This window comes from Oncorhynchus nerka, linkage group LG19 (genome assembly GCF_034236695.1).
Source record: "Oncorhynchus nerka isolate Pitt River linkage group LG19, Oner_Uvic_2.0, whole genome shotgun sequence".
Lineage (NCBI taxonomy): Eukaryota > Metazoa > Chordata > Actinopteri > Salmoniformes > Salmonidae > Oncorhynchus > Oncorhynchus nerka.
Window position 1 is genome coordinate 16,739,541 of NC_088414.1, and position 22,300 is coordinate 16,761,840.

The following is a 22,300-nucleotide window of genomic DNA, read 5'->3' on the forward strand; positions in this document are numbered from 1 at the left end:
CTGTGTCACGCAGTAAGAGAAAACCATAAGCAGATGCATATAATGAGCACCCCAAATCCTGTTTAGTCAGCTCATACATTCTGTATATAGTAATACACCTTTATTTCAGTGATTGATGCAATCATAGGCAGACAACCTGTTATTTTATAACCGCCTTCGATTTCCACTAGGAAAAATGTTTGGCGGAGATGTCTTAACTGTTGTAATTAGACCATTGTGCATTAGTCGGTAAGAGTACAGAAAATAGAGTGAAATTAATAATTAGCTGTGCTGAAAAGGCAAATCATCGATAAAAACCTCTCAGTATATGCCATACGCCACAAAGCCCCATTGTACTGGGAATAAAGCAGACCGGCTGCAAAACATTGTTTGCTTCCAGCAGTATTAAACTGCTAAAGCTTTTTGTTAAAGGTCAGCAATATTTCCCCCTCAATTCGAATAATGACGCCAAGGAAAACCAAGGGGACATGCAATTTCAAGGAGTGAGTGAACAAAAGACAGAGTGGATGAATACAGTGCGTATAGTCAGAATGACAGTGGATGAATACAGTGCGTATAGTCAGAATGACAGTGGATGAATACAGTGCGTATAGTCAGAATGACAGTGGATGAATACAGTGCGTATAGTCAGAATGACAGTGGATGAATACAGTGCGTATAGTCAGAATGACAGTGGATGAATACAGTGCGTATAGTCAGAATGACAGTGGATGAATACAGTGCGTAGTCAGAAGTGGATGACAGTGGATGAATACAGTGGATGAATACAGTGCGTATAGTCAGAATGACAGTGGATGAATACAGTGCGTATAGTTAGAATGACAGTGGATGAATACAGTGTGTATAGTTAGAATGACAGTGGATAAATAGTGTACGTATATACTGTTGCTGCTGTGTGTGAGGCTGGGCCAGGGCCTCAGTGGGATGATGACACAGTAGAGCGTGACAGACACGGCCCCCAGCTCTGTCCCCTGCTGGGACACACAGATCTGGTCCGTCATCCCAGGGCTGGCACGATAAACCTGCTCAGATGCCTGTGTGTGTGAGAGAGAGACAGAAAGGAGTGTCCCTGTGCTCTGAACATGAGACTGCTCCCTCATTATTTATGCCCTGGTAACCACTGTATACCCGAATAACTGGACAGTCTAACCCGTTCTTCAGCCACCGACAGTCTAACCCATTCTTCAGCCACAGACAGTCTAACCCGTTCTTCAGCCACCGACAGTCTAACCCGTTCTTCAGCCACCGACAGTCTAACCCATTCTTCAGCCACCGACAGTCTAACCCGTTCTTCAGCCACCGACAGTCTAACCCGTTCTTCAGCCACCGACAGTCTAACCCGTTCTTCAGCCACCGACAGTCTAACCCGTTCTTCAGCCACCGACAGTCTAACCCGTTCTTCAGCCACCGACAGTCTAACCCGTTCTTCAGCCACCGACAGTCTAACCCGTTCTTCAGCCACCGACAGTCTAAACCGTTCTTCAGCCACCGACAGTCTAACCCGTTCTCCAGCCACCGACAGTCTAACCCGTTCTTCAGCCACCGACAGTCTAACCCGTTCTTCAGCCACCGACAGTCTAACCCGTTCTTCAGCCACCGACAGTCTAACCCGTTCTTCAGCCAACAGTCTAACCGTTCTTCAGCCACCGACAGTCTAAACCGTTCTTCAGCCACCGACAGTCTAAACCGTTCTTCACAGTCGACAGTCTAAACCGTTCTTCAGCCACCGACAGTCTAAACCGTTCTTCAGCCACCGACAGTCTAAACCGTTCTTCAGCCACCGACAGTCTAACCCGTTCTTCAGCCACCGACAGTCTAAACCGTTCTTCAGCCACCGACAGTCTAAACCATTCTTCAGCCACCGACAGTCTAAACCGTTCTTCAGCCACCGACAGTCTAAACCGTTCTTCAGCCACCGACAGTCTAAACCGTTCTTCAGACACCGACAGTCTAAACCGTGGGCTTTAGCTTAAAAAGGTACTAAAGGAAAAGACACCATACCGAACATCGGCCATGCGCAGTAGCTCACATGCAGGGTGGCGACGAATGTGGCAATTCAACATTTAATCGTCGGGAAATAAAAAGAAGGTAACGCTTGATGTTCTGTGATCAGAGGCGATAAGATGGCTCCCCGCTGGCTCCGCTGTTAACCGTTCGTCTGCATAGTCTTCTTTGTCCTTAAAAGAGGGAGCATTTGAGTGTATTTATTTCATCTATTTATGTTATGGCAGTATATGCTCATTAATTTCTGACCAATAATTCATTATTGAGATGAATTGATTTAAAGTGAGTGGGAAGCTGACCCCTGGCCTTTCTGTACCAGCCAGTCTCCAACCATGAAGAACACAACACCGTGCTACATCATCCTTCAAACTTTATTGATAGTTTGTGTTAGAAAGCAGACTCCCAATCAGCCCTGTACAAACTTAGAAACACAAATTGAAGACCACACACTGGAACTGAGTGACAACAGGGACTGACAACCAAAGACCCCAGCCTTAAAACTGACATGGCAAAGTAAGAGAAAGAGCGATGGAGAGAAAGAGGAAAACAAAAGGAGATGGAGAGAGAAAGTGTGAGAAAGAAAGAAACGTAACAATCCTTCACAGAAGGATATGCTTTAGGCCCTCTGGCAGCTGAGCAATTATGTCGCAAAGATCTCCATCACTTTCCAGAAAATTATATATTTTTGTTGTTGTTGAAAGATGCAAGGTTCTACATGAATTATTTCCGCGCTTTGATGCTCTGTTGTCTTTATTCGTGTGAATAACAGATGTCGGGAACAGAGGTGTCCAAACTTTCTCAGGCTACGTGACCATTGCTGTGATGCAGGCTCTCTCTCGACAGGTAGAACAGACCCATTTAGTTGTTTTAGGAGCTAATCTACACTGCTCTCAGTTGCAGAAAATCCTTTACATCTACTGCCGTTCAGAATACACTGTAGATAAACTCAACCAATTAAGTATCAAAGTCAAATAAAAAAAATGAGAGGAAGATAAAAGCTGAAGAGGCAAAACGCGGTTCCGCGCAAAGACTGCTGATTGGCCGAGGGCCTTTAGCTGGAGGCTGTCGTCATGGAGAGGCAGACGTGGTAAAGCTCCACCCCTTTTCCAACCAGCTGCTAGAAAGCCACGCCTCTTCAGGGAGTGTTGGGCTGGGAGGTCTTCGAGGAAGCCAGCATGGCACGTACTTTGGCCATCAGATCCTGAAAAGGAGAAGGGGAGAGGGGGATGAGAGGAGAGAGAGAAACACAAGGAGAGGGAGGGGAAAGAGTGAGTGAGAGTGCCATATAAAAGACCAATAATGAGGACCAGAGGAAACGTCTTGATTAAGAAGCCTACAGTCATATAATCTGGATCAAATACTGATGCACGCAAAATTGTCTACTCTCTCAGAGAGCCTTCCCCCACCATCACAATTCAACACAAACACAAATCTTCCTCCCTGCCTCTCCCTGGGGTTATCTTTCAACTAGGACAGCTTAATGTATTCCTGACTATTTATGACAGTGGGCTGTGGGACGGCTTCTCTCCTTCCTGCAACAGAAGGCCCTCAGATCCACTTATTAGGTAAGCAGTCCCAATCTGAACACAATCCAACCCGGAGAATACACATCAAATAGGGGAGATAATCAAGCCGCTGAACAGGCCACTTGTCATAGAAGCTTCTCCTTGCTCAGGGGTGACATGGGGCATGTATTGTCTACCGCTATGTCTCCTCCTCTTCTCCGGCTGTTCTCTCCCTCCTCCCTCTCCTGTGGCTGACGGAGATATTGAGCCACAAAGTCAAATAAAGCCCTGCTCCATATCAGTCGTAAAACAAACTCCCGAGTGAACAAGCAAGAGCACACGCACAGAGAGACAGAGGGACACATCAGAGTGAAAGCAGTGGTGGTGGTCTGGGTCGTTGAGGGGAGTACAACCTGGCCAGCCACTGTTAAAACAGCGGGAAGGAGGTGCAGAGGAATTTGAGACAGAGGGACAAACAAAAAGGCGTTATGAATAATGGAGTTAATGTCGGAGGTAAATTATGTGAGAGTGGGGCTTTAGACAGGGCTGGTCCTGAAGCCTCTAAGTGTCTCTCTCTGAGGGACGTCTAGCGCCTGACTCTGCGTACTGATGAGAGAGCTGTGTTTTAAGTATGTGTGAGTGTAAGAGAAGGCGGGAAAGTGTCAAAGACAAACGTACGAGTCAGAGAGAGTCTGAGAGAACGAGTAAAGGGTGTGTAAAAGACAGCAGGAAAGAGGGAGCCTGTCAATGTGGTTGGAAGGGATACATAGAGTCCTCCAGGGGGATGTTTCCGACTAGGAGCACCTTGATCTTTGGCATCAGGAAAAAGAGGAGGGCTAAGCCTGGATCAAGTCCTGCTAAGCCTGGATAATGTCCTACTCTGCCCTATACTACCCTGGTACTGGCTAGTCATCAGCTCTTCTGTCAGCGTACTGTAATTAACAGCCCTAATCACACCGCTGACAAGCTGCTGTCACAACATGTCATGTGCACGCGCACCCACAAGATCACGTCGGAATTAACATATGTGTTTTGGGGATGGAGTGGTTCGTGAACGCCGACTCACACATGCAAAGTAAACACACAAAGACAAAATACACACAGGAAAACAGAAGCACACACAACGGTCACCCATAGCTGAGCCTGGCACTGAGATTTCGGATGCAGACAAGGTCTAAAAGGAGCATAGAGAAACCCTTCTCTGTAGAGGACCGTCTCACCAACCGGCACAGTCCCCAGAAGGAGAGCTCAGCCTCACACCAACCACCTCTCACCTCCAGCAGTGCTGGGAGAATGAATGGGCTCCATGAGCAGAGAGAGGGAGGAAAGGTTCATCACGAGCCTGGAGATGAGTGAGAGAGTGCTGAGTGAGAGGAGGCAGAGAGAGGAGGATCCCTCAGGAGTGGCAGAGAAAGCAGACAGAGCTGGCAGAGCAGGCAAGCCCTCGGAGGAGAATGAAAAGAAGAGAAGGAGACGAGGGGAGGCAGAGCACAAGAGCTCACATTACAGTATCAAGGACGAGAGGGGGACGAGTGGACTGGCTTCCAGAGCCTTGTGAACGAAAGAGAGAGGAAGGGACACTGACACTTTAATCAGTGTGAAGTGTAAGGGGAGTGAGTATGGGAGCGGTGAGGGATATTGTATGTGATAGAGGGATCACAGATTGTGTGCCAGGGGTAAAAAGTGTGTGCGGCAGCGAGAGGTCCATCTGGTCAGTTTGTAATGAGGAACAGCTCCTCTTACATACATCGGGGCCCGTGGCCAGACAGCAGAGTGGCTCCGCTCCAAATACCAGCTCACTCACTGGCAACTGTAGGCTGTTCACAGAGATGGGCTATAGCTGCAGGCAGGACCCCTCTGCCTCCGCTGCAGCCAAAACCCACTCACTCCATCAGATTCCCTCATTCACTACCGTCAGTCCATTTGGAGATACTCCTACACCCAGTCATTCTCTTTGGACTGAATTCTACACATTAAGGTGCATTAACTCTACACATCAAGGTCCACTATGGAGGTGAGTTACTGTGGTGTTTTCTACAGCTTCAGTGGTCTCTATTCTTTGCTACGGTCACTGTATTGATTTTTACATGTCAAGGGTCGTTATCTATCCTCGGTCCATGTCCCATTCTCTCTACCATTCCATTATTTGAATCTCTACAAGCCTGTATATGTTAGTCTCTTCTAACTCTTACTGTGTCCATCTCTGTCAATACGTTTATCGATCTCAACGACTGGCTGCCTCCACCGGCCAGTCAAGTCAGGCTGCCTCCACCAGCCAGTCAAGTCAGGCTGCCTCCACCAGCCAGTCAAGTCAGGCTGCCTCCACCAGCCAGTCAAGTCAGGCTGCCTCCACCAGCCAGTCAAGTCAGGCTGCCTCCACCAGCCAGTCAAGTCAGGCTGCCTCTACCAGCCAGTCAGGCTGCCTCTATCAGTGTCTCTCTGGTCCTCTCCTGACTGCAGACCAGACTAATACCCTGTAAGGGAGGGAACACTCTATGCTCTCTCTCTAAAAAACACAGCCAATCCCCAGCCACGCAGCGCATTCAGCCAGCTTCTGTAATGAAGGAAAAACAGAGTACAGAATTCACCCCAAAATGTTAATTCCAATTAACAAAAGTACATGACATTTGTTGAGTGCATCACCATAAACCAAAGTCATCACGCCGATGGGGCTGGCAGTTCATTAAGTGGCCAGGGACGATGTACGTACAGTATGTCTGAGCACAAAACTAATGTGGGTGTTCCAAACAGCAGTGCTGCTACTCTGGTATTTTCATTCAGAGATGGCTGGGTGATGTCAGCTTTACTTTCACTGTGTGCCTCAGATCCTCCTCCAGAAAACTTCCTCATATAGAGCAGGCCCAGGGAGAGGTTTCAACCACTCTCTCCCATGCCCTCTTTTTCCTCCCCCCTCCCCTATTTCCCTAACCCACTCATATGACCTATGCGTCTCGCTCTCTCTGTCCACAATACACAGGCCACTCTGACTCCATGAGGGCTGCGCTCCAGGTAAGGCTCATCCCTCTCTGACTCCCTATGGAGGTGCTCCTCCTGGGCCAGCTGGCTGGCTCGATGAGGAGTTGGTGACAGCCTAGAGTCGACCTCAGTAGAGAGAGAAGGGCTTCGTCTCGATAAAGTCCTACTCTACCCTACTCTGTCCTGGTCCTGGCTAGCCATCAGCTCCCCCCACGTAAATCACACCGCTGACATGTCGCTCAGCTCATACATCACCTTAAACACACACACAAAGACATCACCCTTCTTACACACCACATCAGAATTAACCGGGGTGTTTTGGGGATGGAGTGATTAGTGACCGTCGACTCAAACATGCAAAGGAAAACACACAGGAAGAGAAAATCCACACAGGAAAACACACAGGAAGAGAATATCTAAAATCAAATCTAGAGTCGGCTTTCTATTCCGCAACAAAGCCTCCTTCACTCACGCCGCCAAACTTACCCTAGTAAAACTGACTATCCTACCGATCCGACTTCGGCGATGTCATCTACAAAATAGCTTCCAATACTCTACTCAGCAAACTGGATGCAGTTTATCACAGTGCCATCCGTTTTGTTACTAAAGCACCTTATACTACCCACCACTGCGACCTGTATGCTCTAGTCGGCTGGCCCTCACTACATATTCGTCGCCAGACCCACTGGCTCCAGGTCATCTACAAGTCCATGCTGGGTAAAGCTCCGCCTTATCTCAGTTCACTGGTCACGATGGCAACACACACCCGTAGTACGCGCTCCAGCAGGTGTATCTCCCTGATCATCCCTAAAGCCAACACCTCATTTGGCCACCTTCCAGTTCTCTGCTGCCTGTGACTGGAACGAATTGCAAAAATCGTTGAAGTTGGAGACTTTTATCTCCCTCACCAACTTTAAACATCTGCTATCTGAGCAGCTAACCGATTGCTGCAGCTATACATAGTCCATCGGTAAATAGCCCACCCAATTTACCTACCTCATCCCCATACGGTTTTTATTTATTTACTTTTCTGCTCTTTTGCACACCAGTATCTCTACCTGCACATGACCATCTGATCATTTATCACTCCAGTGTTAATCTGCAAAATTGTAATTATCTGCCTACCTCCTCAAGCCTTTTGCACACAATGTATATAGACTCTTTTTCTTTCCACTGTGTTATTGACTTGTTTATTGTTTACTCCCATGTGTAACTCTGTGTTGTTGTCTGTTCACACTGCTATGCTTTATCTTGGCCAGGTCGCAGTTGTAAATGAGAACTTGTTCTCAACTAGCCTACCTCATTAAATAAAGGTGAAATAAATAAAATAAAAAATATCCTCACAGGAAAACACACAGGTAGAGAAAATCAACACAGGAAAGCACACGCAAGCACACACACGGTGCCCAAAGCACACTCCTAGCTGAGCCTGGCACCAAGTAGAGGCTCAAATTCTTATGAGCACTCACGAGTGCTGATCCAGACAGGGCATGAACGCAGCATTCTCCCCAGTTGACAGGGCTGGTTCTAATCAGAAGGCTGTGAGGTGGTCTCTCTATCTATCAGACCCAGCAGGGTCCTCATGAGTCAGGACTGATGCATAACATCAGATGGAGAGGACAGGGACTCAAACCTCTAAAGGGGTTCTTGCGAAGGCATGGCTTTGTGATATGCGCCAAGACAGACATTTGTGCAATTGGAGAAGGAATGCTCTCACAGCCTGAAAGTAAGACATGGAATAAACCAGAGAGCAAACGTGAGAATTCCATATGGATTGATCAGTGTATTTATTAAGTGGTACAACAGGTGTGAGGTGGTTAAAAGATCCCACCGAAGGAAGCACTGTTTCAACATGAAGTTGAAGCACCGTTTCAACATGAAGTTGAAACACATGGGTCTGCACACCCCCCTGCTGGTATTTAAGCTTTTAAGTGATTTCAAACCTACGCTGATAAAACTCCAATAGATCTCTCTAATGGTCTCCTTTACAGTATGGTTTCGCCCGTAGACTACCAATACCAACACTACCTGTTCCTGACTGATAGCCCAGTTGCTGAACAGAAAGTGTGATCCTACCCAGAGACAGGACCCCTCTCTCTCTGATTGCGCAATATGAGTATATGTCAAAGTCAGGACATTTGGGGAAGAGTTGATCCTCTTTTTCTCTCTCGTGGAGATTAACGCCTCTGTAATGTAAACTAGTTGTCAGCTGCCGTTGCGGCACACACAGAGAGAGAGAGAGAGCGAGAGAGAGAAACACCAGGACAGGGAGCGAAACACAACAAATAAAAAATGCCCACGTGCACTTCAATGACCACATAGGAGGGATGCCAAATGTGACCCGAGGACAGAGATCAGCTGCTCTGAGCCCACAGAGCTGGACGATGGAAACATGTAATCGCTGCTGGGATCAGCGAATCGAAATCTCTGAGCAGTGTGTTCTGTATAATACGGCTGCCACGAGGGCTGGACTGTCCTTGGAACCACAGCCTCTATACGTGTGTCTCAGCGAACAATGAGCGGATTCTGAACCGCTTTGCTTTGTGCTTTTCCCTTCGAATAAGATTATATGGACAGATTGGTCCTCATCCTCGATCAGCACTGAAAAGTCTGAAAAACTTTGTGAATATGGGCCCATGTTAATGTTCTTACAGTGAGAGAGTGAAGAAGAGGCAGGTATGGGCCTATGTTAATGTTCATACAGTGAGAGAGTAAAGAAGAGGCAGGTATGGGCCCATGTTAACGTACATACAGTGAGAGAGTGAAGAAGAGGCAGGTATGTGCCCATGTTAAGTTAACGTACATACAGTGAGAGAGTGAAGAGGAGGCAGGTATGGGCCCATGTTAACGTTCATACAGTGAGAGATTGAAGAAGAGGCAGGTATGGGCCCATGTTAACGTACATACAGTGAGAGAATCTCTGCTGTTTGCTGATGATCTGGTGCTTCTGTCACCAACCAAGGAGGGCCTACAGCAGCACCTAGATCTTATGCACAGATTCTGTCAGACCTGGGCCCTGACAGTAAATCTCAGTATAATGGTGTTCCAAAAAAGGTCCAGTCACCAGGACCACAAATACAAATTCCATCTAGACACAGTTGCCCTAGAGCACACAAAAAACTATACATACCTTGGCCTAAACATCAGCGCCACAGGTAATTTCCACAAAGCTGTGAACGATCTGAGAGACAAGGCAAGAAGGGCATTCTATGCCATCAAAAGGACCATAAATTTCAACATACCAATTAGGATTTGGCTAAAAATACTTGAATCAGTCATTGAGCCCATTGCCCTTTATGGTTGTGAGGTCTGGGGTCCGCTCACCAACCAAGACTTCACAAAATGGGACAAACACCAAATTGAGACTCTGCATGCAGAATTCTGCAAAAATATCCTCCGTGTACAACGTAGAACACCAAATAATGCATGCAGAGCAGAATTAGGCCGATACCCACTAATTATCAAAATCCAGAAAAGAGCCGTTAAATTCTATAACCACCTAAAAGGAAGCGATTTCCCAAACCTTCCATAACAAAGCCATCACCTACAGAGAGAAGAACCTGGAGAAGAGTCCCCTAAGCAAGCTGATCCTGGGGCTCTGTTCACAAACACAAACACACCCTACAGAGCCCCAGGACAGCAGCACAATTAGACCCAACCAAATCATGAGAAAACAAAAAGATATTTACTTGACACACTGGAAAGAATTAACAAAAAAACAGCAAACTAGAATGCTATTTGGGCCTACACAGAAAGTACACAGCGGCAGAATACCTGACCACTGTGACTGACCCAAAATTAAGGAAAGCTTTGACTATGTACAGACTCAGTGAGCATAGCCTTGCTATTGAGAAAGGCCGCCGTAGGCAGACATGGCTCTCAAGAGAAGACAGGTGCTCACTGCCCACAAAATGAGGTGGAAACTGAGCTGCACTTCCTAACCTCCTGCCCAATGTATGACCATATTAGAGAGACATATTTCCCCCAGATTACACAGATCCACAAAGAATTCGAAAACAAATCCAATTTTGATAAACTCCCATATCTACTGGGTGAAATTCCACAGTGTGCCATCACAGCATCAAGATTTGTGACCTGTTGCCACGAGAAAAGGGCAACCAGTGAAGAACACACACCATTGTAAATATAACCCATATTTATGCTTATTTATTTTATCTTGTGTCCTTTAACCATTTGTACATTGTTAAAACACTGTATATATATATGACATTTGTAATGTCTTTATTGTTTTGAAACTTCTGTATGTGTAATGTTTACGGTTAATTTTTATTGTTTATTTCACTTTATATATTCACTTTATATCTACCTCACTTGCTTTGGCAAAGTTAACACGTTTCCCATGCCAATAAAGCCCTTGAATTGAATTGAGTGAAGAAGAGGCAGGTATGGGCCCAAGTTAACGTACATACAGTGAGAGAGTACAACCACCTAAAAGGAAGCGATTCACAAACCTTCCATAACAAAGCCATCACCTACAGAGATGAACCTGGAGAAGAGTCCCTAAGCAAGCTGGTCCTGGGGCTCTGTCCACAAACACAAACACACCCTACAGAGCCCCAGGACAACAGCACAATTAGACCCAACCAAATCATGAGAAAACAAAAAGATAATTACTTAACACATTGGAAAGAATTAACAAAAAAACAGAGCAAACTAGAATGCTATTTGGCCCTACACAGAGAGTACACAGCGGCAGAATACCTGACCACTGTGACTGACCCAAAATTAAGGAAAGCTTTGACTATGTACAGACTCAGTGAGCATAGCCTTGCTATTGAGAAAGGCCGCCGTAGGCAGACATGGCTCTCAAGAGAAGACAGGTGCTCACTGCCCACAAAATGAGGTGGAAACTGAGCTGCACTTCCTAACCTCCTGCCCAATGTATGACCATATTAGAGAGACATATTTCCCCCAGATTACACAGATCCACAAAGAATTCGAAAACAAATCCAATTTTGAAAAACTCCCATATCTTTTGGGTGAAATTCCACAGTGTGCCATCACAGCATCAAGATTTGTGACCTGTTGCCATGAGAAAAGGGCAACCAGTGAAGAACACACACCATTGTAAATATAACCCATATTTATGCTTATTTATTTTATCTTGTGTCCTTTAACCATTTGTACATTGTTAAAACACTGTATATATATATGACATTTGTAATGTCTTTATTGTTTTGAAACTTCTGTATGTGTAATGTTTACGGTTAATTTTTATTGTTTATTTCACTTTATATATTCACTTTATATCTACCTCACTTGCTTTGGCAAAGTTAACACGTTTCCCATGCCAATAAAGCCCTTGAATTGAATTGAGTGAAGAAGAGGCAGGTATGGGCCCAAGTTAACGTACATACAGTGAGAGAGTACAACCACCTAAAAGGAAGCGATTCACAAACCTTCCATAACAAAGCCATCACCTACAGAGAGATGAACCTGGAGAAGAGTCCCCTAAGCAAGCTGGTCCTGGGGCTCTGTCCACAAACACAAACACACCCTACAGAGCCCCAGGACAACAGCACAATTAGACCCAACCAAATCATGAGAAAACAAAAAGATAATTACTTAACACATTGGAAAGAATTAACAAAAAAACAGAGCAAACTAGAATGCTATTTGGCCCTACACAGAGAGTACACAGCGGCAGAATACCTGACCACTGTGACTGACCCAAAATTAAGGAAAGCTTTGACTATGTACAGACTCAGTGAGCATAGCCTTGCTATTGAGAAAGGCCGCCGTAGGCAGACATGGCTCTCAAGAGAAGACAGGTGCTCACTGCCCACAAAATGAGGTGGAAACTGAGCTGCACTTCCTAACCTCCTGCCCAATGTATGACCATATTAGAGAGACATATTTCCCCCAGATTACACAGATCCACAAAGAATTCGAAAACAAATCCAATTTTGAAAAACTCCCATATCTTTTGGGTGAAATTCCACAGTGTGCCATCACAGCAGCAAGATTTGTGACCTGTTGCCACGAGAAAAGGGCAACCAGTGAAGAACAAACACCATTGTAAATACAACCCATATTCATGCTTATTTATTTTATCTTGTGTCCTTTAACTATTTGTACATTGTATATATATATATAATATGACATTTGTAATGTCTTTACTGTTTTGAAACTTCTGTATGTGTAATGTTTACTGTTAATTTTGGTTGTTTTTCACTTTATATATTCACTTTGTATGTTGTCTACCTCACTTGCTTTGGCAATGTTAACACATGTTTCCCATGCCAATAAAGCCCTTGAATTGAATTGAATTGAGTGAAGAAGAGGCAGATACCTGAGTGATTTTGGACTGCATGGAAGAGACGATGGCTGTGGACACTTGTTTCTCTTTCTCCTGCGAGCCGTCCCTGAAAAGAGAGAGAGAGAGAGACAAAGAATGGGGCAAAGAGAGAGGGAGAGAGAGGGGCAAAGAGAGAGAGAAAGAAGAGGTGGAGGAGAGAGAGATAGGGAGAGATGGAGAGAGAAAGAAAAGGTGGGAGAGATGGAGAGAGAGAGAAGGTGGGAGAGAGATAGGGAGAGATAGAGAGAGAAGGTGGGAGAGAGATAGGGAGAGATGGAGAGAGAAAGAGAAGGTGAGTAGAGAGAGATGGAGAGAGAAAGAGAAGGTGGGGGGGAGAGAGATAGGGAGAGATGGAGAGAGAAAGAGAAGGTGGAGGAGAGAGAGATAGGGAGAGATGGAGAGAGAAAGAAGGTGAGTGGAGAGAGAGATGGAGAGAGAAAGAGAAGGTGGGGGGGAGAGAGATAGGGAGAGATGGAGAGAGCAAGAGAAGGTGGGGGAAAGATGGAGAGAGAAAGATAAGATGGGGAGAGAGAGATAGGGAGAGATGGAGAGAGAAAGAGAAGGTGAGTAGAGAGAGATGGAGAGAGAAAGAGAATGTGAGTAGAGAGAGATGGAGAGAGAAAGAGAAGGTGAGTAGAGAGAGATGGAGAGAGCAAGAGAAGGTGGGGAGAGAGAGAGAGAGATCGGGAGAGATGGAGAGAGAGAAAGAGAAGGTGGGTGGAGAGAGAAAGAAAATGTGGGGAAGAGATGGAGAGAGAAAGAAGGTGGGGGGAGAGAGTGGGAGAGAGAAAGATAAGGTGGGGGAGAGAGAGGGAGAGATGGATGAAAGAGAGGATGTGTATATGAAAGGTCTTTATACAATATTCATGGGGACTGCCTGCTGAGTGTTGTAAAACTGGACAGACAAGCAGAAAGAGTGAGAGAGAGAGGAGGGAGAGAGAGACCCTTTCTCAAGAAACAGAAGTAGCTCATCAAAGTTCCACTCGTCGGAACACACATGACAAGAACAGACGAAAAACGAATAAATAAATCACAAAAGCAGCGGGAGCTCCTTGCAACTTCCAATAGAATGACCATACAAAAAAAAGTTTTTCCAATATCCCCTCAGAGAAGTTTTATTCATATTCAAATGAAAATAATTTAGGATACAAAAGATATCTCCCCCCCAATCTGAGCAGACGTGATTCTGTGCTTCCGCACATTTCATGTTCCATTCAACAGGTCAGTCATGTTGGCCAAACCAATCCATCCTTCAGCTTCAGAGAGGTCAGCTTCAGAACGCTCTGGTTATGTTCCAAATGGCCCCAGTTCCCTACATAGTGCACTACTTTACCATAACATACATCCCAAATGGCACCCTATACCCTACACAGTGCACTACTTTACCCTAATATACATCCCAAATGGCCCCCTATTCCCTACATAGTGCACTACTTTACCCTAAGAGACATCCCAAATGGCACCCTATTCCCTGTTTAGTGCACTACTTTAGACCAGAGCTTTACAGGCCCCGGTCAAAAGAAGTGCACTAAACAGGGAATAGGGTGCCATTTGCGACGCAGCTAAGGCAAGGAACACGACTGCAAAACACTTGTGAAAACTCAAGAGTTAAAAAAAATATAATTCTGGTTAATCAGCTTTGATAAATCCTATTATTTCTTATGGGACAGTTTGATAGCCTTGTTTGTTTGTAGAAAGTATAATATTTCACAGATTAATTCTCATTCTGGGGTACAGGTGAGTGTGTATGCCATCTGGCAAACTCAACAGTGCCATTGATTCACAGCATTATATGCTCGGTCAGGTGTTTCATTTGATTCGCCAAAGGAGACAGCTAGCCTTACTGGGTTCCAACATTACAGACAAAAGACTTGACAATGTACATACATTAATAGATAGCCTATTAGCATGGCCTGCACTGAATGATATGAAGGATTCCTGGTCAGGTGCTACTGTCGAGTAACACATGTTCAACCAAAGCACTTCAGTGTAGCACGCCGTGTCCTTCCTTCCTTCCCAGAGGTAGTGCATAAACAGCCTGGTGAGGTGGGGTGCTTTACCTGGAGAGGCTGGAAGTGGGGCTGGTGGGAGGGGAGGCGCTGGGGGACTTCTTGGCTCCTCTGGGGTACGAGGAGGGGGAACAGGAAGAGCCCTTGGTTGGGAGCTTGACCTTAGAACTCTTCCTCTTCCTCTTCTCATGAGGGGACCTGGGAGACAGGGATGGATAGAGATACAGGGAGTATTTTGGATCTGTACTCCAGTACTTTAGATTTGAAATGATACAATGACCATGAGCTTAAAGTGCAGACGGTCAGCTTTAATTTGAGGGTATTTTCATCCATATTGGCTGAACCATTTAGAAATTATAGCACTTCTTGTGTGACGACGCGTGAGAAAAGTTAAGAGGCACAAATATCATTACATTACGCACAAATATCAGTGTCACTGTCACAATACATTTGGAGCTCACGGTACATGGTGAAATTGCCCCGAACCCTTTCAGGAAGTAATGGATTGAGTGATACAGAGAGACAGTGAGTGAGGAGGCCTATAATGCATTCACAGGGCTGCTGTGGCTCAAACTGCTACAGTGAATACAGAAAAGCCATTCCCTCACAGCATTGACCCACTGTTTCCATGGTTTCACCGTTACACGCTTTTCCACGGATCCCAGCAGCCCTACCTGGATCTGGAGTGCCTCCTGGGCAGAGCGGGGCTGATGCCAACGCGATAGGCGGCAGTGCCGTAGCGCTCCCTCTCCTCACGTCTCCTCTCGGACGAGTGAGCCCTTCGGTCCCTCCTCCCAGGGGACTTGGAGCGAGACCTGCAGACAGACACAGGGCGTGAGAGATGGGAGAGAGAGTACGAGAGAGAAAGAGAGTGGTGAGAAGAGGGGACACAAAGAGAAGGAAGGAGAGAGGTGGGAAGAGAGGACACAGAGAGAGAGAGGAAGGACAGAGAGGAAAACTCTAAACAACACAAGGAAATTAAATATGCAGTATATTCCACAGTGCCTGGGGCAAAAGTCTGTCTTTTCTCTAGCGGTGAGCACTGAGGAGAAACTAATAACCAGTGAGGGTGTGAAATACTCAAGCAGAGGGGAAATTGCCAACTTTTTACACTCCTTTAAACCAGCAGCTGGTCTCTGGGGCTGACCCGTCCTCCCACGTCCCATGCACCCCATCCCTCTGACCACTACTGTGCTCTGCGGCCACCTCTCAGTTTCATTACCAATCCGAGTACTGTTCACGGGGCTGCTCTTAGTGAACGTAGTGAGATAGAGGGCAGAGGAAAGAGATGCGAAATAGAGTTATCCACTTATAAAGTAGAGTTGAGCACTTTTCACTTCAAAAGTGGTTTATAATGTTACCCATCCGTCGCGCCAGCTATGCTCACTCCTTTTCTTTTTATCCTACAAGTAAGGAGGGGTAGAGCCAGGGTCATTATCTGTGTAGTAAAGGCCACTATGTAAATGTCAGTGTCTGCAGAAGGGTTTAACTCACTGGGGTGGCAGTCATTGCCCCGGTCTGGTCAATACTCGCCACATTAGCCCTGATAGATGAACGAGATGTAACTGTGTACAGGCCGGGCCCATCCCTCACACTCCTCCGCTCTCTCTTCATCCCCCTGCATGTCTGTCCTCCCCGGGCCATAGCTCTATATAATATAGGACAGCCATTACCATGGTGATTCAGTCGTTTCACATCCCACTGCCAAGGGCAATAACGACACCAAATGACTCTCGCAATAATAAGTGACAAAAACTAAATTGAATTTCTCCTGATTTAAAATGTCACCCCCCCCCACCAGCTACAAATGAGTGTTTATTTGAGAACACTAGCGTACGTGCACGTCTGGAAACACTCTCGCGTAGATACACACATTTAATGCACACGCACAAACTGGCCACACACCGATGAAAATTATATCTAATGGAGCCGTTTAAAAAGTACTTTGCAGCTGGGGACACAGTGGACCGTTGGACAAAAGCCAAATTTGCTCAAGGATAAACACAAACAGACGGGTCATCCTTGGCTATAGGGGGCTGAAGAAATGACAAAGTGAGGAAAAGGGAAGTTGTCAGAGGAAGGGTGCAATTTGAGGGCAACTGTACATTCGAGGTAGACATTCCCTGCACCCTCCCCTCATTATCTGTCCTGTATGGACGTTGTTGACCCTTCATGGGTCCACAGGGGCCTCTAAACTCTGCTGGTAATGATCTCACACTGGCCCCTGGGGCCAAGGGCCCCAATTAAACACCCAGGGGTGGAACAGGGGGGCAGGGGCTAAGGATGGGGGCATGACAGGCCTGTCAATGACTACAGACAATGTCAGAGGGCTGACCCTGATACTGTGAGACAGGATGCAAATGATGGACAGAGAGAAGGGGATGAGAAAGACAGAAAAAGACAGAGGTGGGAAAGTAGTAGCTCTCGAGTTAATGGAGAGCAGCAGTCCTGCTGATGTGTTAACAAGGGGGAACCTCCCCTGACACACACACACACAGACAGAGACAGAGAGACAGAGAGAGACAGAGAGAGAGAGAGACAGAGAGAGAGAGAGACAGAGAGAGAGAGAGACACAGAGAGAGACAGAGAGACACACAGAGAGAGAGACACAGAGAGAGAGACACAGACAGAGAGACACAGAGAGAGAGACACAGAGAGAGAGACACAGAGAGAGAGACACAGAGAGAGAGAGACAGAGAGAGAGACACAGAGAGAGACACAGAGAGAGAGAGAGAGACACAGAGAGAGAGAGAGAGAGAGAGAGAGAGAGAGAGAGAGAGCGAGAGAGAGAGACCATTGAGCTGCTAGAGACTGGTGAGGAGGAGCCGGGACACGAGCAGAGTAAGCTGCCAATTTAATTCCGTCGTCAGACCTAGACAGATTGAGACTGTGTCTCAAATGCACCCTATTCCCTATATAGTGCACTACTTTTGTCCAGCGGCCATAGGGAATAGGGAGCGATTTGGGATGCACTAATACAGACAAGCAGCCAGTCAGCCAGCCACCTGCAGGAAGGCTCCATTACCTCTTTCTCAAGGTTAGTAAGGGAGACCTTTAAAAGGCTGGGGATTGAAATGGGGAGTGATTGGCAGGGCTGATGTCTGCACAACCCTCAGAGGTTCCCCTCTGTAGAACCAGATTAAACCTTTCAGATGCTCCTCATTCTAAAAAACGTCACTTGTGTCCCAAACGTCACCCTATTCCCTATTAGTACACCCATAGGGCTCTGGTCAAAAGTATTGCACTGTGTAGGGAATAGGATCGATTTGGGATGCAGTCTGAATCTTCATCAACGCTGTAAAAAAAAAAAGAGTAGGAGCTCACTGTCTCTTCCAGCCTCCCAACACAAAAAAAAAACGCTGACTGATTCTGTGACTGGTCATTATCAGGGATCCATTTCACTCTTCCCTTCAAATTTCGCCGCAGACCGGATTTTTTTCTTTCTTCATTTGACTTGCTCTGCAAAAAAATACGAAAGAAAATGGAGGAAATTTGGCATGCTTGCACATTACAGGATTGCAATCTCTGACACGAGGCTCAGCGGATGCCCCCTTCTCAATCTAGGCCCTTTAATTCACATACTGTAAGTGATTTAAAACCTCGGGCAGAAACGATTAAATCTCAGTGAAATTACATTAAGGCTCGTCAGGATGACACCATGAGACCGGCGTAATTACAGCAACTCCAGCCGCTGATAATGCCAATTGGCCGTGATTTCCAAAAAGAGAGATGAAAAAATTCAAGATGAAAACTTGGAGAGCGTGTGGAGGCGTCGGGAAACTACAGAGAGAGGAAGCCGACAGATTGCAGTGAAGACGGATGAAACTCTCAGTTTCACAACAAAGTCATCTAGTTGATACTGCCAGCCAGACAGAAAGCTACTTGCTTCATTAGGCAGTAGGCACCAGCTACTGTAGGTTCATAAATAGAGCACCTTTATCTTTGATGAATTATGTTAAAAAATCTGAGCTTTAGGCCATCTTCTATTGCCCAATGTGTAAAGACAACACCTATTCAACTGTAAAGGCCATGGTTGTGATGAGAGAGCCATAGGACCGGGTTGTTGTGAGGAATACGGGTTGGACCACTCACCTAGACCTGCGGACCATTCTGTACGCGCTTGGCAGGGCGTGCTTGGTTTTAGGCCGGGAGCGCGATCTCGACCGTGACCGCTTCTTGCGTTTCTTCTTCTTCTTCTCTCTGTCCCGGTTCTTCTCCGGTCGTCTGGAGGTGGAGGAAGAGGGTAGCAGGAGGGTGGAAGAGGAGGAGGAGGGCTCTTTGCTTTTGCAGGCGCTGACGTCAGGTGGTCTTTGATCAGCTGAGTACACATGTGCTCTAGAAGCCAGGAGGGGGGCTGAGACAACGGGGGCCACTGGGACCTCTGGCAGCTGTGGCTGGGGTAGAGAGAAGGAGAGAGAAAGAGGGATTAGCGAAAGAAAGAAGAGGGGGGAGGGGGCACATTAATGACAAACATACATCTGCACCTTGGGGCATTTTCTAGTTTAACAGTCCAAGAAAAACAAAACATATTGATTGATGCAAACCAATCAGAACTCTTCCCTCTGACAGAGGGGGCTGAGGAGAGAGATCGAGAGGGAGGGAAGGAGAGAGAGAGAGAGAGAGGGAAGGAGAGAGAGAGAGAGAGAGGGAAGGAGAGAGAGAGAGAGAGAGGGAAGGAGAGAGAGAGAGAGGGAAGGAGAGAGAGAGAGAGGGAAGGAGAGAGCGAGAGAGGGAAGGAGAGAGCGAGAGAGGGAAGGAGAGAGCGCGAGAGAGGAGGATTCACAACTGCCGCCTCCTGTGTTTGTGCATCTGCCGACGGATCAATAGGAGCAGCCACAGGCTTAAGGTGATCTGGGAGACATTATCTAAATTCAGCCTGCGTCTCCAATCAATGTTGAGCGTGTATGTGTGTGCGTGTCTGTATGATTTTGTGCTTGCGTGTGAACTCGACCGACCCAGGTAAAAGGTTAAGTCATAGTTCTGGGGCCGTGCACTCCTAGCTCTGTCCTCGGGTCATGATAACTGCTCGCCGTGAGCTGGTTCTGGTTGTGGTTCTTCCCTCAGACTTACTCCGTTGTTAATTAAAAGATGCTGGTTACACAACACAATGCAGCCTGATAGCTAGTGCCCTGCCCTGCCTGCCTGGCTTACAAAACATAATTGGCCCTTCTCCACTGTCAGCACGAAAGTGCCTCTAATTACTTCAGTATGTGTCTGTCTGGTTAAATTAGGTCTTCTGCCCGCCACTGGATCCAACATCACAACTGGGCCTCAATCAATCAATGTAGCGTCACACGCCATCAAACTTCCACTTTGCCATCGTGAGGAGAGAGACAGTGGGTTGGTAGTGTGCAATAGTGGAGACTTTGGGTATGGAAGTGTTCATATGTGGAACAAGAAAGTGTGTATGTGTGTGTTAGAGAGAGAAAGAAAAAAATAAGTGTGTGTGTCAGAGTTTGCCGCAGTATCTGCAGAGACTCAGCTCCGGCGACAGTGGGTCAAATGAGCTCTCAGGAGCCTCGACTTAACCGGGACACAATGTCTTCTCTTAACAGCATATTTATAACCTACCCTGTCCCAATTAATAGTGAAACAGGACTACTTATTTTCCTCTTCTTCCCTCACGTGGAGCAAGCGAGAGAGCCACGTTCCCCCTCCCAACCTGCTCTAGACAGCTCAAGCGCACGGCAGGGGAGGAGAGAGGTAGAGGAGGATAAGAGGAGAGGCAGAGAAGAGGGGCAGAGAGGAGAAGAGGGATCTGCGTTATTGGCTTTGATAAAGTTTTCGGGTATCAGTATTTTGCGGTGTGATGCGGTACGATGCGGTGGCTAAAGGCAGATAATGAGGAGGATGGCTGGGGGGATATTTCAAGGAGGTTTTGGGTTAAAAATAGAATGACATTTAGGCAGGCTTATCCCCCAGAGCCATGGGGAGAGAAGAGTGTGTAGCCTGACCTCTGTGAAGCACACCTCCACACTGGAGAGACATGTAGTGTATGGGAGAAGAGGACACGGAAAGAGGAGGAAGATGGATAGAGTGTGTTTGAGAGAGGGACAGTAGAAGAGAGAGATGGATGGAGAGGAAGAGGAACGCAGTCAATCATGAGCGAGAGGGGGTGTCAGAGGGACAGATATTGAGCAAAACATTTGAGCGAGGGCGGACAAGAGAGCGAAATGGACAGAGGGCGAATGAGAAGGTCGATGAAAGGGAGAGGATGATGAGAGAGAGAGAGGGCGATGAGAGAGAGAGAGAGAAAGAGAGTGTAGCCAGAATCCACAACTCTCGGTGTGCAAACAAACTGCTCCAGGTCACCTTGCCTGTTGTCATACTGTAATATGGGCCACGTCAATAACTCTGAAGCACCAAAAACTTTGCCTGCACTTTTTTGCAACACATCCCACCCAGTAACGGCTCAAGCTCTGCCATCTACTCTTCACAGGCTTCAATTAACTGGCTTTGACAGACTCAATATGTTTACAAGGAAATGGAACTAAATCTGAAGATCTGGTCCTGTAATCAATCAATAATTCACACTTGTGGCCAACTCTGGGACGGCTTCCGTTACAACAGCAAGACATTGGCTGAAGCAATAATTAGCTTGACGCTGCGGCTCTCCTGGTGTTTCAGAGTTGTGTGTGTGTGTTTGGGAGCGTCCCTGTGGAATGTGAGAGGAGGATAGTATGGATACACAACTCTATAAACACAAACTGTGACAGCCAGGGAAAACAAGGCGAGCAAACCGCCGTCCACACACACAGCGTTGTATCCGATGCTGTAGTAGACAGAGTTTACAAAGGATGGCCAAAAGAATCAAGGTGACTACAAAACTACAAATAAAGTTAAGTTTATAACAGGATGAAAGTATACCCTAACACGCACAGACTGAACAAATAAGAAATGCTCGTTGAAAGTAAAAAAAAAAAAAAATGACTTTTGACTTTATTTCCAGGTTCTGAGAGAGAGAGACACAGGCGTTGTGGGAGCATTTAAAGCCGGAATGGTAGGGGTGTAATGGTACATGTATTCATATCGAACCGTTTGGTAAGGGCACCTCGGTTTGGTCCGCACTGTGAACTACAATGAATACATGAAAAAAGACATGTACAAAATGAAAACAGAAGGTCTATAGGCTATGCATACGCTGTGTGACTAAAACATTAACGTTAATAAAAATTCTAATCTTAGTTTCAATTTACAGTTTGGGGACATTTTGGCTTCCCAGTAGATTACGACAGAGATGGACAACGACTTGTGGATAATAGACTACGCAGCTGCCAACACCTCAAATACGTTGACACATTTAGGCCGTAAATCACCTCAGTATAACGGAGCAAGACGGAAACGCAAAGAAACAGATAGGTAGGCTGTTTTTGGAATAGTCTTTGGTTTATAGCCGCGGATATGTGTGTCTGTGATTGAGAATAGGGGGTTTCAGGCAGCACCTTGTGAAAGTGCTTAAGCCATGTAACTAACTTTCCTCTTGTACC

At 46.4% G+C, this 22,300-nt stretch overlaps 1 protein-coding gene across 2 annotated transcripts in view; it reads right to left on the bottom strand.

Annotated features, from left to right (window-relative positions):
* Window positions 1–2,357: 2,357 nt before the first annotated feature.
* Window positions 2,358–22,300, bottom strand: part of LOC115101117 (splicing factor, suppressor of white-apricot homolog) — a 132,793-nt gene continuing 112,850 nt past the window's right edge. For both annotated transcript variants that reach the window (XM_029620333.2, XM_029620332.2), the window contains exons 14-18: window positions 18,906–19,207; window positions 15,488–15,628; window positions 14,865–15,011; window positions 12,799–12,871; window positions 2,358–3,205 (exon numbers count right to left, since the gene is read on the bottom strand). In XM_029620333.2, the coding sequence (XP_029476193.2) occupies window positions 3,140–3,205; window positions 12,799–12,871; window positions 14,865–15,011; window positions 15,488–15,628; window positions 18,906–19,207 (729 nt within the window). In that variant the 3' untranslated portion in view covers window positions 2,358–3,139. The remainder of the gene's footprint in view (window positions 3,206–12,798; window positions 12,872–14,864; window positions 15,012–15,487; window positions 15,629–18,905; window positions 19,208–22,300) is intronic.